Source organism: Heliangelus exortis, chromosome 8 (assembly GCF_036169615.1).
Source record: "Heliangelus exortis chromosome 8, bHelExo1.hap1, whole genome shotgun sequence".
NCBI classification, from domain to species: domain Eukaryota; kingdom Metazoa; phylum Chordata; class Aves; order Apodiformes; family Trochilidae; genus Heliangelus; species Heliangelus exortis.
Genome location: NC_092429.1, coordinates 1,697,681 through 1,715,135, shown reverse-complemented (window position 1 = coordinate 1,715,135; position 17,455 = coordinate 1,697,681). Strand labels below are relative to the sequence as shown.

Genomic DNA, 17,455 nt, shown 5'->3' with positions numbered 1-17,455 from the left:
ACTTAAAAAAAAAAAATAAAGCATTTTGGGACAAGACAACATCTTCACCTGGTTTCAAGGCTGAGAGGCAGCAGACAATGGAAGCCTTTTTATCCCACTGGTGTCAGAAGCCAGCTTGCCCAGAAACTTTGACCCTTAAAAGGATGGTTTGTGGATGGGGGCCAGGAACAGAGGAACTGCTCTTGTCTGCAGCCCGAGGAGATGTCACAGTTGTTCTTCTCATGCAAAACGTGGGTGGGAAGGCAAAGGCCTCCAGATGGGAAAAGGGACTTTCCTGATGCAAAAGCCTGAGAACCACTGGGTTAGAACAAATCCATCTGAAATGACAGCTGGGACGTGTCACAGGAGAAGTGCCTTGCCTTGGGATCAAACCCATAAATTACAGAAAGTTTTATCAGAAAAGGGATGGTCCTCAGAGACCTTCTTTTTGAGCAGAAAGTGCTGTTGCTGTAGCACTCCCTGCATGTTGTTTACATCTGGCTTTACCACGGTCTGTGGGAGGAAGTGCTCCCCTGCCAAAAAACCCTTGATAGTTGCATTGTTAATGGGTAGCAATATTTAGACATAACAAACCCACCAGCACTTAAAATAAGCCTGTCCCATTGAGATACCAGCAGGGAACTACAGGAAAAAGAGATGGACTCTGTGTCTGCTGGGCTGGGGAGGGAGATAAAGGCTCCTGATAAGTGTGATGGGAGAGGTGTTGTTTGCAGACACAGAGAGGATTCCAGTTCCTGCCCCACGCAGGAGCAGGAGGCTGTACTTGTTGTAACAGGAAATGAGAATCACCACTTGAAGCCAGAGGCACATCTCATCTCATCTCAGCAGCCTCTTTGCCTGCTCACCAGCACACAGCCAGCTCCATGGCCCTGCTCACTCACTGACCCCCACAAGGTTTGGGAGCTGAGGAACCTGATTCCCTGGATCTGGTCCAGACCAAACCTCCGTGCTGGGCTCTGAGCAGTCATTTGCTGTGGGGAGGACAAGAACTTGTTTGTTTCTAGTGTTAAGTTCTGACTTAACTTTGTATTCAACTTTGTATTCATCAGGCAAGACACAAACCATCCCTGGGGAGCACAGGGGGGACCCAGGTGAAGGCCATGCCCCCTCCAGCTCCCAACTCCACAGCCACTTGCCTGTCTCCCAGGAAAGAGGCCACACAGCCCCCAAACACCTGCTGGCTCCTAAAACAGCAGCAGGAACAGAGCAATAGAATCAGGGAATGATTTGGGTTGGGAGGGACCTCTAAAGCTCCCCCAGTCCCAGCCCTGCAGTATCAGGGACACCTCACCCAGATCAGGGTGCTCAGAGCCTCCTCAAGCCTCACCTTGAGCATCTCCAGGGATGAGGCCTCAACCCCCTCCCTGGGAAGCCTCTTCCATTGTTCCCACCACCCTCATGGGAAAGAACTTTTTCCTACCATCCCACCTAAATCTGCTCTTCTCTAATTTAAACCCATTGCCCCTCATCCCATCCCTCCAGGCCCTTGCACAACAGTCCCTCTCCAGCCTTCCTGGAGCCCCTTCAGATATTGGAAGGTTGCCCTTAGGTCTCCCTGGAGTCTTTTTTCCAGCTGAACACCCCCAGCTCCCTCAGCCTGTCCCCACAGGAGAGGTGTTCCAGAGCATTTTCCTGGCCCTCTCCTGGACCCACTCCATCAGGTCCATGTCCCTCCTGGACTGGGGACTCCAGAGCTGGATGCAGTACTCAAGGTGAGGTCTTACCAGAGCAAAGTGGCAAAATAACTCACAGGAGATGAAACCCATCCTTGGGCAGCCTGCAGCCTATGAATGCTCCTACCTCAGAGATCCCACAGCCCCTTTTCCCTCCCCTTCATCCTGCAGCCACACTGGGAATGTGGCACAGCACCTGGAGGAGTGCAGATGTGTCCCCCTCTTATGGGGACATCTCCAGCTGCTCATCCCAGGTGATGCCCACCTCTCCTTTTTGGGATGAGCAGGTCAAGGGGGCCCTGCAGGCTATGGAAAGAGGCAGAGAGGAAGCAGAGGGTTGATTCTGCTGAGATTTTAACCTAGCTAGAACTTCCAACTCTTGCTAGCAGGATGTCTTTTATCATTTGATGAGCTTCTAGTACCAGGGAGTCTCCAGAGAGACTCAAAAGTCAGAACACCACCAATAATTTCCCATTTCAATGAAACATTCCAATGAAACAGCTCCAACAGACCCAGCCAGCAGCACAGCCTGGCACAAACACCTTCCAGGAAAGAAGAGCAGAGGAGTAACATAAACCATGTCACTGCCACCTCAGAGCAGACTGCTGGCTGAACTCATCCCTGGCCTCTCCCTGGAGCAAGGAGCAGCAGCAGGGAAGCAGAGGGCAAAGCCCTGCAGAGCCATGAATCATTGGGGAGAGTTTTCTAAGCACTGTTGGGTTAATGACCACACTTAAGAATAAATTGTGTCCTCTGGAAACTGCTGCATGCAGCCTCTGGGATATGCATTTCCTTGGGGGGGGTCTGGGGAACAGGCACCACACTAACACGTCTGCAAGACTCACCAAAAAAAAAAAAAAAAAAAATTAAAAATCCCTTGGATTCCATGCTCCACAACACAACCTGGAGTCAGGGACCCCTCTGCTGTCCTCCCTCAGCACTGCAGCCTGGCCCTGCACCTCCTGCAGGGAGGGATAAAACTTCCCTTAATTCCCACCACACAAAAACCAGAGAGCAACTTCAGCCCAGAGAGCAGGGTCACTGAGAACCTTGCCCCTTTCAGGCATTTTGAAGACATTAGTACAGAAATCACCCAAGGAATTTGCAGTCTCTCCCTCAGCAGGGCAGAAAAGCCCCAAAAAGACCCAACAAGGTGAAAGCACCAACACCCCACTGTGTCACCCTGGCACAGCTGCAAAATAACTGTTGTCCCATACTGTTGTCCCAAAATAACTGCTGTCCCATATCGTTGTCCCAAAATACCTGTTGTCCCAAAATACCTGTTGTCCCAAAATACCTGTTGTCCCATCATCTACTGTAGGTTGAGAGGCACAGAAAGTGAGTCAAGAGACCTGCCAGCCACCACTGAGAGACCTTTATCAACAAGTATTAAAAAGTATCTAAAAAGGGCTTTGTTTTCAGTACTGCTTCAGTCCTTTCTCTTTGTTCTGGTCCCAGGTATGACCCCACTGACCTGCCCCTCTGCTCTTTCACACTCCATCCATGCAGAGGACCCTGCTTCCTGCACCACTTGTGAAGATTTCCAAAGGATCACATTTCTGGAAGACCTTCCAAGGCAAAAAGAGTCAATTAACAGGCACACTGGCAACAAAGTCTCATATTTTATTCAAATAAAATGTAAGGTTATTTTGTCTGTGGGTTGTTGTTTGCTTTTTTTTTTTTTTTTTTTTTAACTTTTCTGCAGAAAGGTACAATTCAATGGAGCACTCTTGGCTTCAGCAGGAGGTTGGGCTGTGTGTCTGTCAGTCCCAGGGCAGGGAGGAGTGGTGACCCCATGAAGCTCAGATGGCTGCCATCCTTCAGTTATCACAGTACTGTACCTTTACAAGAGACAGCATCAGCACTGTGATAACTGAGCCAGGGCAGCCTGTCAGTCATTGCAGCCCTCTCCTCCAGCTCCTCAGCCCTCACGTGGCCCACAAAACCCCCATCCCCTCTCACAGATGCCCAAAGGCCAGGAAACATTTAACAGGTCTGAATCAAGAGGTTGCAGTCCAGAAAATTACCCAGGGAATCAGTGCTAGCTTAATGACCACACAGGTTTCTGAGATGCAGGTCAAGGTTTTATGCAGGAGCTGCTTCTGGCCAAATCCACCAACTCTGGGTTTAATGGAGAAAGGGTGAGCAACCACCCTAAAGACACCACTACAGAGAACCCAGGTACCCTCTCTCCCTTTTCAGTTCCCTAGAGCAAGACAGCAGCATTAGATTTATGCTACTTAAGCACCAAATGTCATGAACCAGTGGGCAGGGTGGCAGGAGGCCAGGGAAAGCTAATGGAGCTGCACTGCCTGGGAGAGCTGAGGAGCAGGATCCTGAGCAGCACAGGCAGGAGGGGAGCCCTGCATGGGGGAATTAATTGGACAGCACTGGGGACACACTCAGCTGGCCTTAAATTTGTCCCTGTGCTCCCCTGGCCATGGCTCTGAGGGTGGCAGCACCCAGAGTGAGGGGCCTCGAGGTGCAGAGAGGGCACTTTGAAGTCATGGGATGCAAATACAGAACTCTGCAAGAAGTAATTCCACTGGAAACCAATTTATCATAAGCTTACATTCACCTGTATTTTATCCTCCTTTTGGCTTGTTTTCATTTCCCTAAAAACAGGCACTGCTGGGGAAAAAAAAAAAGAAAACAACACAAAAACAAAACTATTTCTACAGACACTCCCCCTTTGTTTGAGGGAATCAAATATAGGGGGTTCTGAAATGAGCTTAAAAAACACAACAGCTTTTACACAGTAAAATTAAACATGTTTTTAAGGTATTTTTTTTAATAAAAGTTCATTTATGATGTTGATGGACTCCACCAGTACAAGCTGCTCTCATGTCTCTAGCAGGAGGAAGCAGGAACTCTAGAAGTGGCACAACACCCTAAATAACTGTGCCAACAACCAGCACGTCCTGAGGTGTTGTGGAGACTGTTTTGAAAAGAGAAATACGTAACAGCTGGAGCCAGCCACCAAAATGGTGCCTTGCAAGTTTGTAACTCCAGAGGGCAACGGAGAGACAAATACCAAAGACCCGAGGAGAAGCAAGCCCGTGGAAAAAAAAATATTTGTACGTTTGAAAACAAACTACGTACATTACATAAAGAGGGGAGAGCCAAGAGATTATGCAATGCTGACATATGACGACAGAGATGATGCAAACACCTCTCCTAAAACTCAGAGATTTACCCCTGTTTGGAGGCTAATCCTGAAGGGCTCTGCTGCTGGAAAAACAACAAACTTGGGAGAAAATATTAATAAACTCTATACCTGCAGGGGTGAGTGTTGAAAAGGAAGGAAGCTGCACAGCTAATGAACCACTTGGCCTCACTCTGAGGCATTTTTACACAACCATTACTATTCCCAGTAGAAAAAAGCTCCTGGTTTCAGCAGAATGGCAGCAAGGGTGGGTTGGGAATCCTGCATTTCAGAGGCTGAAGGGACAGGAGAAGAATCACTGCTTTATCAGTGATTTCATCAACTTGATCTTGGCTTCCAAATTTCTCTGCCCCACCAGTTACTATTAAACTATTTAAAGGGAAAAGATACACAACCTCAAAGGTAAAAAATCCCTCCCCCAAACCTCTGGCACCAAAGCTCTTGGAGTTACACACATATTCCAGAGGCTGATGCCATTTTCTCTAGAGAGGAGCTAACTCTGATGCAGAGTTTGTTCCCTCACATCTAACATGTTGGTTCCCTCACATCTAACGTGCTGGTTTCTGCTTGGCTTCAAAGATGCCCAGACCTGGTGCAAAAAGCCTGCATGGGTTCCCCCACTGCCACCTGAAAAAAAAAAACAAACCACCAACCAAGCCATTTTTAAGCAAAACCCACATTAGTTTTGGAGTCAAGTACACATTTTTTTATTGCTAAGGCACTGCATATTTCCATATGCTTTAAAAAAAACCCTTTGGTTTCCAGTGCTTGCTGCCAGTTCTCACTTTTTTTTCTTTTTTTGGAAGCTTTGTAAGTTTGCCTGGCTGGTTTTTAAACTCCAGCTCCACCTCCCTTTGGGCTGGTGATTCTGTGTCGGTTTTTTTGTTTTTGTTTTTTTTTTTTAAAGCTTGTTTCATATGAAAAGCAGTTCATAGGAACTCAAATTCCTTCAGCACCAGAGGGAAGGAACCACTGATGTGCCCTGATCACAGCCCACGAGGTGTCAAACACTTTCCAAGTCCTACAAGCAGCTCTCACCCTGCCTTCCACAGCAGCAAACCTCATTTCCAGCTGGATGAGGGCGACTTTAACAAAACAAAACAAAACAAAAAAAAAGAAAAGAAAAACAAAACCAACCCTGTGGATGTGTGAAGAGGGGAGAAAATAAAGCAGCAAGCTGCCGGGATGAAGCAGCTTAGGAGCAAACCTGATTTCCAACTGGGCTAGCGCGATTTTAACACAAATCTGCAGAACTCTGAAGAGGAAAGGAAATAAAACAACAAAGTTACGGGGGGGTGAGGAGGGGCTGGCTGGGGCCATGGGGCTGCGGTCCCTGAAGCCGGGAGGGAGGGAGGGCAGCCCGGGGACTCCCTCCCAACTTTTTCCTTCCGACGGCGCTTCCCGGGGTACGCGGGACGTGGGGGGAGGAGATGAGGGAAAGCACCGGCCCCGAACTCCCCGGACCGGGCCTTCCCGCGCCGGGAGACGGCCCCAAACCCCCCCAAACCCCCGCCTCACCCCCTCCCCGTCCTCCGTCCCTCCGCAACGCTGGAAACCAACCGGGGCAGCTTCATCGGCGCCTTCCCCACAGCTTCGGCGCCTCCCGGGGGGTTCCGGGTGATTCCCGAGGGGTTCCCGGGGGGCTCCCGCAGGCCCCGCCCGCACACCAATAGTGCGCAACGGGGGCCCCGCAACCCCCGCCGCTTCCCACCGCACACGCACACACCCGCGCCGCCTCCTCTCTCCGCACGCACGCACGCACCGGTGGGTAGGGACGGGACGGGAGGTTCGGTTCGGGCCGGTTCGGGACCCACCTGTGCGCTGTGTGCTCGGGGGGCCCGGGGGCGGCATGACGCAGCACGGGCGGGCGGCGTGAGGGCCGCCATCTTCCCGTGTTTATGGCAGCGCCGACAGGCCACGTGACACCCGCCGCTTCCGGGGGTGGCGACGGCGGCACCGGGAGGGAGGACACGGGGAGGGGGACACGGACACGGGCACGGGCACAGGCAGGGAGAGCGGTACAGCCTGCACGGGACACCCGGGGTGTTCCCGGAGATACGTGTCCCCAGAGCCCCGTGTCCCAAAAGCCCGGTGTCCCCAGAGCCGAGTGTCCCCATAGTTCGGTGTCCCCAGAGCCCGGTGTCACCAAAGCCCGGTGTCCCCAGAGCCCGGTGTCACCAAATCCCTGTGTCCCAAAGCCCTCTGTGTCCCCATAGCCCGGTGTTCCCAGAGCCGAGTGTCACCAAAACCCCGTGTCTCAAAAGCCCGGTGTCCCCAAAGCCGGGTGTCCCCAAAGCCGGGTGTCACCAAAGCCCGGTGTCCCCAGAGCCCGGTGTCACCAAATCCCTGTGTCCCAAAGCCCCCTGTGTCCCCATAGCCCGGTGTTCCCAGAGCCGAGTGTCACCAAATCCCCGTGTCCGCAAAGCCCGGTGTCCCCAAAGCTGGGTGCTCCCAAAGACCTGTCCCCCCCAAAGCTCGGTGACCCCATAGCCCGGTGTCCTCAAAGCCGAGTGTCCCCATAGTCCGGTGTCCCCGAAGCCGGGTGTCACCAAAGCCCCGTGTCCCTACAGCCCGGTGTCCCCGAATCCCCGTGTCTGCAAAGCCCGGTGTTCCCAAAGCTGGGTGCTCCCGAAGCCCTGTCCCCCCAAAGCTCGGTGACCCCATAGCCCGGTGTCACCAAAGCCCGGTGTCACCAAAGCCCCGTGTCCCAAAAGCCAGGTGTCCACAAAGCTGGATGTTCCTGAAGCGCTGTACCCCCAAAGCTCGGTGTCCCCAAAGCCCGGCGTCCCCGAATCCCCATGTCCCCAGAGACCTGTCCCCCCAAAGCTTGGTGTTCCCACAGCCCCGTGTCCTCAAAGCCGGGTGTCCCAAAAGCCAGGTGCCCCCAGAGCCAAAGCCTGGTTGTTCCCGAAGCCATCCCCGCAAAGCCCCGTGTCCCCAAAGCCCCGTGTCCCCAAGCTGGGTGTCCCCAAGTCGTTGGGACTGTGCCTGCGGGCTCTGCGTGAGCGCAGGAACAGCGTTTGCGTGTGCGAGCTCTGCGTGTACAGGCTGTGCGGGTGTGTGCGGGCTGTGCGTGTGCGGGCTGTGCGTGTGTGTGCGGACTGTGCGTGTGTGTGCGGGATGTGCGTGTACAGGCTGTGCGGGTGTGTGCGGGCTGTGCGGGTGTGTGCGGGCTGTGCGTGTACAGGCTGTGCGGGTGTGTGCGGGCTGTGCGTGTGCGGGCGGAACGGCTGCAGGCTGTGCGTTTGCATGCCGTGTTTACAGGCGGTCCTACGCGGGCTGTACGTTTGCGAGCTGTACGTACGCGGGCTGTACGTTTGCAGGCTGTACGTGTGCGGGCTGTACGTGTGCGGGCTCCGCGTGTGCGGGCTGTACGTGTGCGGGCTCCCCGTGTGCGGGCTGTGCGTGTGCGGGCTGTGCGTGTGCGGGCTGTGCGTGTGCGGGCTCCGCGTGTGCGGGCTGTACGTTTGCAGGCTGTAGGTGTGCGGGTTGTACGCGCACGGGCTGTCCGTTTGCGGGCTGTCCGTTTGCAGCCCGTGTCTCCCGCCTGTCCCGCTGCTGTCCCTGCTGCAGGATCCCCGGGCCCGCATCCCGCTCCCCGCCCCGCCACTCCCGGGGGTGCCCGGGGGGCCGGGCCATAGGGCGGGGGTTTCCCCGTCGGGCTCCGGGACTACAAGTCCCAGGGTGCCTTGGCCAGAGGGGGTGGGCGGGGGCCGGGCTCCCCCCGCCCTGCTGATGTGTACGGGCCGCGGCGGCGGCTGGATGCGGGGGGAGCGGCCGGGCCGGGGGGGCCGGGGCCGGCTGACGCCTCTGGTGCCCCGCAGGGAGCCGGGCCGGGCTCCCGCAGCCGGCCATGGCCTCCAAACTGCTGCGGGCGGTGGTGCTGGGTCCCCCCGGTTCCGGGAAGGGGACGGTGTGCGAGAGGATCGCCCGCAGCTTCGGGCTCCAGCATCTCTCCAGCGGTCAGATCCTGCGGGAAAGCCTCGCGGGAGGCGGCGGTGAGTGTCCCGGGAGGAGGAGAGACGGGGGTGGTGAGTGAGGGGGGGTCTCCGGCCCCGGGACATCTTCGGCGGAGCAGAGATGGGGAGGAGGGGGAGAGGATGGGGATGGGGATGGGGATGAGGATGAGGATGAGGAAGGGGAGAGGATGAGGATGGGGATGGGGATGAGGATGAGGATGGGGATGAGGATGGGGATGAGGATGAGGATGAGGATGAGGATGAGGATGAGGATGAGGATGAGGATGAGGATGAGGATGAGGAAGGGGAGAGGATGCGGATGGGGATGGGGATTAGGGTGGGAGACGATGAGGATGGGGAGGGAATGGGGATGAAGATAGGGAGAGGATGAAGATAGGGAGAGGATGAGGATGGGGAGGGGATGAGCATGAGGAGAGAATGAGGACTGGGATGGGGATGAGGATGGGGAAGGAATGGCAATGAGGAGGGGGAGAGGATGAGGAGGGGGAGACACGGTGAGGACGGGGATGAGGATGGGGTTGGGATGGGGATGAGGATGAGACAGGGAAACCCATCCCAGGTTACACCATAGGTCTTTTTCTTTCCGTGGGGTTGGCACAGCTCACTCAGCACCTTCCCCCCCTCTCCCTCCTGAGCTCAAAGGGGTGAAAAAAAAAAAAAAAAGGTGGGGTCTGATCCCTGTGGGCTCCACGGGTGTGCAGGAGTTTCAGCCCTGTGGCAGGTACCTGGTGTGAAGGAGCCAGGGTCTGGGGACACAGATCCTGTGTTATCAACAACTTCACCCTGCTGCAGGTGGTTGTGCAGGAACAGGGATGGCTGGAGGGCTGGTGCACTCTGTGCCTGAGCAACCCCTGGGGCAGGGGTATGGATTTGGGAATGAGTGTTTGTCCCCTGGGGGGGGAAACCCCACTGGGAAAATTGCTTTGGGACCCGGGGTGCTGAGCCCTGCCCTGTGGGGAGGGTGTTGGGGTGTTGGAGGGTGTCCCCTGCTCCTTGTGAAACTCCCTTCTGGGAAGCAGGGAGGTGGTGGCAGCACCCACTCTGTGGGGTCACCCCCCAAACCCCATGCAACCTCCAACACTGCCAGGGATGGGGCAGCCACAGCTTCTGGGGGCAGCCAGGGGCTCAGCATTCTCACAGCAAAAAATTTCTTCCCAGTATCCAACCTCAATCCCCTCTCCCAGTTTAAAGCCATTCCCTCTCATCCCATCACCCCAGGCCCCAGCTCTCCTGCAGCTCCCCTTTTTTCCAGCAGTTCCTCCTCTTGCTGCTCACCTGCAAACGCCCAACCCAGAGGGGAAGATGACTCAAGGGGCAGAGGAGCAGTGAAACAGCATTGATATAAAACAACCCAGGAGAACCCAGAAGTGATTTCCCCTTTTTTAGAGGGATAACAGAAAGAAGGAGGGGAGAGGGGGGAGGGAAAAAGGGGAGGGTAAAGTTTTTGAGAGCTGTGAGCTCCAGCAAGGGCGTTGTACACAGCCTTGTGATGGTCACACATTTAAAAATACCCAGCTTTCCTTTTCTAAATAAAAAGCACAATAATATTTCCTTTGGAGAGAGGTTGGAAATTAGGAAAATCCCAACGAGTGCTTTGGCTGAAGGACAAAAGTCCTGGGGGCAGAGCAGGCAGAGGTGCAGCGAGCAGGAGAGGGGCAGTGGGCTGGGACTGTGCCCACCAGGAACTGGCATCCTCAAGGTCTGAACAAGTGATTCTCCTAGATTTTAAATTTTGGGTTGAAGTTTTGCTGTGAAGCTTCTTGTGGTGACACAGGAGAGGAGAGACAGGGGTGAGAAGGAAGTTAGCTGAAAGCGTTGCCCAAAATTCAGCTTCCCAAGGGAAACAAGGCAGAAATAGGGTAAAATTACTCAGGAGTCAACCCACTGGCGTGACATTCACGTCCCACCTTTGCCTCAGCCTCTGGTTACAGCTCCTGCCAAGCTGCAGCTATTTGCTGTGTGGTTTTGGGTTTTGTTTTGATATTTTTTTTATTTTTTTTTTTTTTGCTGTTTGCTTTGGACAAGCTGGTACATGAGGAGACGCTGCTGTCTGCCAGCTCCGGGGCAGATGAGGTGGAAAGAAAATCTTTGCCTGAATTCCTCCTCCCCCATGCCACCCACTGGCTTTGTGTTTTAGGGGAGCTGGGACCCTTCCATCCCAAGAGAATCCATGTCCCAAAGGGACCTACCTGTCAGATTTCAGCCTCTTTTCCATCCCAGGACAGCAGGCAGGGTGATGCACAGGGGATTTTCCTTCTCAGGTGGCACTGGGAGCTCCAGGTGGCTCCTGGAGGAAACTGGAGCTGCTGGGCATGGAGATTGGTCCTGGTGTCTCAGGGAATTTGGTTTCTATCCGAGAGAGAGGAGCAGCTGAACACATGGCTGCTGCTGACTTGTTGGGAGTTTTGCTCCAGTGACCCGATGAGCACATTTAATTTGTCTGCTAATTAATGTTTTGCTCAGTGGGTGCTCGTTCTGCTTGAAAAGGGCTTTTTTTGACACCTTAGGAACTGTGTTTTCTGCGCTGGGCAGGGGTGATGGAGGGTGGTGAAGGCTTTCCTCACCTCACCCTGCTGCCCAGGGGGTTGTCTCTGGTGCTGGCAGCATCCCCAGGGGCTTTGCAGGTCCTGGCAGTTCATTTCCAGTTAATTTGCCCAGTTCCTTAGCTGAGGGTCTGCATCCCCCCCTGGGGACATCTGGGTCTCTGTCCCACTGTTCCCTTTTAAAGTGCTTCACCGGGTGTAGAAGTGACTCCTGTCCTCTCCTCCTGATGGATTTAGTTTGTTGGCACCAACCAAAGGAAGCAGCCCCCCCCCCAAAAAAAAAGCCAAGGAGGCTGTTACCCTGTTGTCCATCCAGCACGGGGCTCATGGCCCAAATTTGGGGCCACACCAGGCTGTGGCTCCCCACAGTGACATTCTGCCAGCAGGGATGGGGTGGGAGCCATGGCCCTGGATGTCATGGCCCTGTCCATGTCAGGAAGGGGGTCCTGAGGTCCCAAAACTGGGGTGACACCTGACCCTGGCAGCATCAATGTAATTGTCACTCTATCAACCACCCAGGGTCTTCATGGCTACAAAAAAAATTGCAGGCAAACTGGAACAACTGAACTTACTGCACCTCTCCTTGAAGTAACATCTGCTGTACCCCTTGTAAGCAGAATAAACTCCTATAAAGGTTATAAATTAAATGTAACTTTGGTGATGGCAGCAGCTGCCAAGGTGGATCCAGACATGGTGTTCCCTGTGGAGAAACCTTCACTGGAGCCTGGGAAGTTGTCTTTACCTTCCAGTTACCCCCCAGTTACATTCTCAAGGGTTTGATCTTGGAGAGAATTTTGTCACCTGAGCTTTGAGGTCTCAAAGCCCTTTAGGTGGGAAGCCTTCTGCTTTCAGCAGCCTTTGCACAAATGCTTTGAGGTTTGGGATTTGCATGGGCTGGGTGGTGGTGCTGGTTTTGCTCACACGTGGAATGGTGAGTTTGCAGCTCTTCAGCTGGTTTGTGAGGGATGCCAGAATTCCCTGATGATGGAAACTTGATGCCTCTGTGCCAAGGGCTGCCAGGTCTGCAAGCCTGGCTTAAATACCACGCTTGTCCTCACGGCTCTGCTGGAAACTTCTCCACCCAGGCAGCAGAATTTGCAGCTGTGGCTCAGTGCCTGTAGGAATGGGTGTTCTTAGCATCCTCTCCCTGGTGTTAAAGTGGTGGCTTTAAAGCATCTGATCTGTGGCCCAGGGTGACCACCCCATCACTGGAGGGACATGGAGGTTGCTCCGGTGTCTTCAGGATGTTTGATGTCCATCCAGTGCCACCTCCAAACCCAGAGGAGCTCCACGGGTGGCACAGGACGTGTGTGCAGGGATGGGGATGGTGCTGGGCTGGTTCTCACTCTGTTCCTGCTCTCAGGTGTTTTGGGTATTTCCATCTTTCCAGCCCCAAAAGGACCGTGGCAGGAGCTCTGAGCAGAGGGGGTGCTGCCAAAAAAGCTCCTGGAGGATTGATCTGGGAGGACGGGCAGATTTTGAGGGGGAGGTTTGAAGGTTGTTTTTTTTTAATTCTCTTGAACAGAAGTTGGTGTCTTGGCAAAGCAGTACCTTGAGAGAGGCCTTCTGGTGCCAGACCACGTCATCACCCACCTCATGATGACAGAGCTGGAGAAACGTCGAGAGCAGCACTGGCTGCTGGATGGTGAGTGGGACAATCCCAGCCCCCCCTCAAGATTATTTTGCTGTTCATGGTTTTGGCAGCACCAGGAGAGAGAAAGCCCAAGGAAAACCCCTTACTACCTCCCTGTGTGTCACTGGGAGGTGCTCATCCCTTCTCAAGGCATCTCTCTGGGGCTTGGGCAGAGGATGGGGCAGGTCACAGGCAAGCGTGATGTGGGGACAAACATCTGTGGCTGTTGTAGGGAGAGAAACCCTCCTGCTGACCTGCTGGAGCTCTTTGGAGTTGGTGAAGATGTAGAGCCAGTTGGTTTCTAGCAGACCGGGGCTTTGGAGGGCTCTCAGGCTCCTTGCGGGACAAATACAAAATAATTCACAACTTAAATAAGAGGCTGGGGGAGCCAGGCAGCTTCCATGGGTGGCCCCAGAGAAGAGGGGGCTTGGGGTCTGGCAGTGTCACCCCACTGAGCTCACAGGGAGGAAAGCAGAGCCCTCCATCCCAATAGGTTCAGGCTACCTTGGAGATTCCCTCTGTTCCTCACCATCTCCCGAATCCTTATCCGGCATTCCTGGGCTGGGTGCTGTAGGAGCTCTTTGTATCTCTCGTAGCCAGCTGGTGGGTGCTCATCTTGGGGGCCACTTGTGCTGTGGCAAGGAGCCGTAGGGGTTTTGCAAGTCCAGAGCTGCGGGGTTTGGCTCCATCCTTGCCTCTCACGACAGCCCCTTCCTGTCGCGATACCCGGGCAGGTTTCCCACGGACGCTGGGGCAAGCGGAGGCGTTGGACAGGATCTGTGAGCTGGACCTGGTGATCAGCTTGAACATCCCCTTTGAGACCCTCAAGGATCGTCTGAGTGCCAGGTGGATCCACCCCCCCAGTGGCAGAGTCTACAACATGGACTTCAACCCTCCCCAGGTCCAGGTGAGAGCTCCCAGGGTTCCTGTGCTGGGGCTGCAAGGAGACCCAGAGGGCAAGATCAGAGCACCCCAGAAGCCCAAACTGGGGTGGGTTGGGAAGGACTCTGCTTTTAAACTGATTCCCTCCTTTACTTACTCTCTTTTTAAACAAGAGCATCTTGATTAATCCTGGTTAAGGTAATGAGGTGGAATTGATTCCAGCCAGCAAGCTCCTGGGCTGGGACCATCCCAGAGCAGAGCAGAGGATCTCCTCTCCATCTCCTCTGTCTCACTTTAAAGCCATTCCCCTTGTCCCATCCCTTCATCCCAAGTCCCTCCCCAGCTTTCCTGGAGCCCCTTCAGGCACTGGAAGGTGCTCTAAGGTCTCCCCATGGGATCCTTCTCTTCTCCAGCCTGAACACCCCCAACTCTCTCCCCCTGGCTCCAGAGCTGCTCCAGCCCTCCCACCATCCCTGGAGCCTCCTCTGGAATGGCTCCAATAGCTCCATGTCCTTCTGGTGCTGGGGATCCCAGAATTGGACCCAGCTTTACTGCAGGGGGGTCTGACCAGAGTGGAGCAGAGGAGGACAATCCCCTGCTTGTCTTGCTGAGCCTTCCTTCACATGAGCTGAGATGGTAAAAAAAAAGGATGGGAGAAGAAATCCCAAGCAGAAGGAGCTAAGCCTTGAGGGGCTTTGCCTTCAGGAGCCAGCCTGGAGGAGTCATGCTGGATGTTCATCAACAAAAAAAATGGGATTTATCTCCAACGGTGCTTGATATCCCCCATGATGGTGTTTGCCTTCCTGCAGGGTGTTGATGACCTGACAGGAGAACCCCTGGTCCAGAACCAGGATGACAAACCCGAGGCTGTTGCTGCCAGGCTCCGAAAGTACAAAGATGCTGCAAAGCCAGTGATGGAGCTGTACAAGTGAGTTGGACCATGGTGTGCCCACCTAAAGAGGCAGCAGCCCTCTGCCCACCAGCCTGTCCTGTGCCTCCAACAGCCTGGGACTGCAAATCCCTTCTCCTCCCCAGCTGGACCAGGGTGGGAAACCTCTTTGCTTTCATAAAATTGGGTTGGAAGGGACCTCAAAGATCATCTAGTTCCAATCCCTTTTTGTGGTTTGTGGTTGTGGTGTCCCTCAGGGCTGTGAAACTCCAGCACAGGAGATGGAGAAGCTCTGAGATGTCTCAGCCCATTGCTGGGACAGTTGGGGGGTGCTGGGATGTGCTGGTGCCACCTTCTCCTTCTCCCATCTCTCTTCCAGGAGCAGGGGAATTCTCCACTCCTTCTCTGGCACAGAGACCAACAAGATCTGGCCATATGTCTACACCCTGCTTTCCAGCAAGATCCCACCCCTTCTCTCAGATGAGGAGAACTAAAGAGCTTGTGCCAAGGACCAAGAGTTTGTTCCATCAGGGATTTGGGTTCTCTGCACAGGGCTGGGCTCAGATTGGGTGATGGATGGGGCCGGATCTCAAGTCCCTTCCCCGGGTGCTCTGGGTGACACTGGTGGACACACACTTATTGTCATTATCAGGGTGAAAGGATCTTTGCTTCTAAGGTCAAGTTTTCTAGAATAAGGATGTTTTTTTTCTCTCTCTTTTGAGGCCACAAAGGATTCCCACCCGTGGGCCATGTCCCCATACAGACCAGGGATGCAAACAATGACCACCCTGGGTTTGGACATCTTATCCACCGTGTCACTGCCACCCCCATGCAAATCCCAGCCTCTCTTTGTGCCTCCAAGGTGCCAGCCCATTGCTCCACAGTACCTTTCAATGCAGATTAGAATGTAAATTTTATTTTTTAAATCAAATTTCTTTTCCTATTAAACTTCTTTCTTTGAGGAACCGAGGCTCTAACAGCCAAGACCTGGTGGGAGCTGGTGAGCAACGGGGGAAAAAAATGACACTCCCAAGCTTAGAAATGTGAAAATCACATTTCTAGTGCTAACACACTCAAAGGGGGGAAAACTTTGGGGGTAAAATATCCGTTTTTGCTTCTTCCAAAAAGAGAGAGAGAGAGAGATGAAACCCCTGGTACAAATCAATGCTGGACTGGTTACCATGAGCTGCTGTGACCCTGAGCAGCAGGGGATGAGTTGCAGTCCTCTGTGCTTACCTTCCTTAGAGCTTTCAGTATCCCAAGACACAATCCCCTTTCTCCCAGGGATGGATTTTTTTTATGCAGGCTTCAGTTTTGGGGAGAAATCGAGTCAATCCCTCTTTTGTGCTGCCTTTGTCCCTGAGGTCCCCTGGGCTGGGGTGTCCCCAAAGTGATTCCCTCTGCAGCTAAAGATGCTCCATCCCCATGAACCTTGGAGGGATCAGAGCCTTCCCTTCCCCAGGGACATGTGTGGGGGGTTTCTGGGGGACTTTCCCCCCCTGTTTCCAGCCTCAGCTGACCCTGTCTCTTACCTTCTTGCTCACAGGAGTGGCTTTTCTCAACTGGAAGTACTGTAACCCTTTTTGGTGGCAGGACCTAAGCAATGGAGACATTTGTTTTGTCTCCTTGAGTTGCCTTATTTTATAGACTATATATTTAAAAAAACACAACAAACAAAAACAACAAAATGTGTATTTTTAAAGGTTTGAAAAAAAAAGAAAAAAAAAAAAAAGGTGGTGAATTTTAGCATCGACTGAAGCAGTCTGGGCAAGTTTGTGCTGCTGAAATTTTTTCTTTTTTTTAGTTTTTTCTTTGCTCAGAAAGCAGCCCTGTGGCAGGGGATGGAATGCTGATGGATTTTGGGTTTTGGGGTGCACAGGCTCCAGGTGGGAAATTTCAGCTCATTCCCCAGAATCTTTTTTATCCCTGCTGAGCCACCCTCATCCTTGTGCTCTCCATCTGCCACAGGAGATCTCTGCCCACCAGTGGGATTTTATCCCTCCCTGCAGTGAAATCCTCCTGAAGGAAGCTTTGAGCTTTTCCCATGACCCTGGGATGAAAGTCTGGGCTGGTTTCAAACACAAATCTAGAAATAGCCTAAAAATGTCTGTGCTGTTTGCTTTCTAGCAGTGTCAGGCAGGAGGGGAGGAGATGATGGAGGGGTTTTTTTTAGGCAATAAAAGCAGCCTGGCCAGGCAGGGGGGCTGCTCCCTGCTGTCTCTGGCCCAGCTCTCCTGTCTGCTTTGTCCCATGCAGTGCCTGGTGGCAGGACAGGGCTGGCAGGTGCCTGTGCCCCAGGAGAGTCACCCCAGTGCTTCTTTTAAAGGCTTTGAGCCCTAGAGGTAGAAATCCTGTGGCTGTGCATGCATCAGGGCCTTGGGATTGATTTTTCTACAGAAGTTGCCAGAGGGTGGGTTTTCAGAGACCAAATACCAGCAGGGATGAGAGCCTGGAGGGGTGTGTGTTCCTTGCCTTCCCTCCATCCCTCCCTCACCTTTCATTTCTCCATCCATTCCTCACCTTTCATCTCTCTATCCCTCATCTTCCCTCTCTCCATCCCTTGCCTTTGCTTTATCTATCCCTGAACTTTCTCCATCCATCCCTCCCCTTCTCTCCATCCATCCCTCAGTTTCTCCATCCATCCCTCACCTTTTCTCCATCCATCCCTCAACTTCCCTCCATCCATCCC

General features: G+C 53.6%; 2 protein-coding genes across 4 annotated transcripts in view; one reads left to right on the top strand and one right to left on the bottom strand.

Annotated features, from left to right (window-relative positions):
- Window positions 1-6,757, bottom strand: part of JAK1 (Janus kinase 1) — a 63,269-nt gene extending 56,512 nt beyond the window's left edge. The window contains exon 1 of the mRNA XM_071749918.1: window positions 6,654-6,757. The gene's annotated coding sequence lies outside the window, so the exon portion shown is untranslated. The remainder of the gene's footprint in view (window positions 1-6,653) is intronic.
- Window positions 6,758-7,296: 539 nt separating this feature from the next.
- On the top strand, window positions 7,297-16,579 carry AK4 (adenylate kinase 4). Of its 3 annotated transcripts, XM_071749914.1 has the most exons (6): window positions 7,297-7,493; window positions 8,668-8,837; window positions 12,888-13,007; window positions 13,703-13,902; window positions 14,687-14,805; window positions 15,146-16,579. In XM_071749914.1, the coding sequence occupies exons 2-6, from the start codon at window positions 8,693-8,695 to the stop codon at window positions 15,258-15,260; spliced, it is 699 nt and encodes a 232-aa protein (XP_071606015.1). In that variant the 5' UTR covers window positions 7,297-7,493; window positions 8,668-8,692; the 3' UTR covers window positions 15,261-16,579. The 3 variants fall into 3 exon arrangements, with proteins under 3 accessions (XP_071606015.1, XP_071606014.1, XP_071606016.1); XM_071749913.1 differs by lacking the exon at window positions 7,297-7,493 and having other exon boundaries at window positions 8,225-8,837; XM_071749915.1 differs by lacking the exon at window positions 7,297-7,493 and having other exon boundaries at window positions 8,234-8,837; window positions 13,730-13,902.
- Window positions 16,580-17,455: the final 876 nt, after the last annotated feature.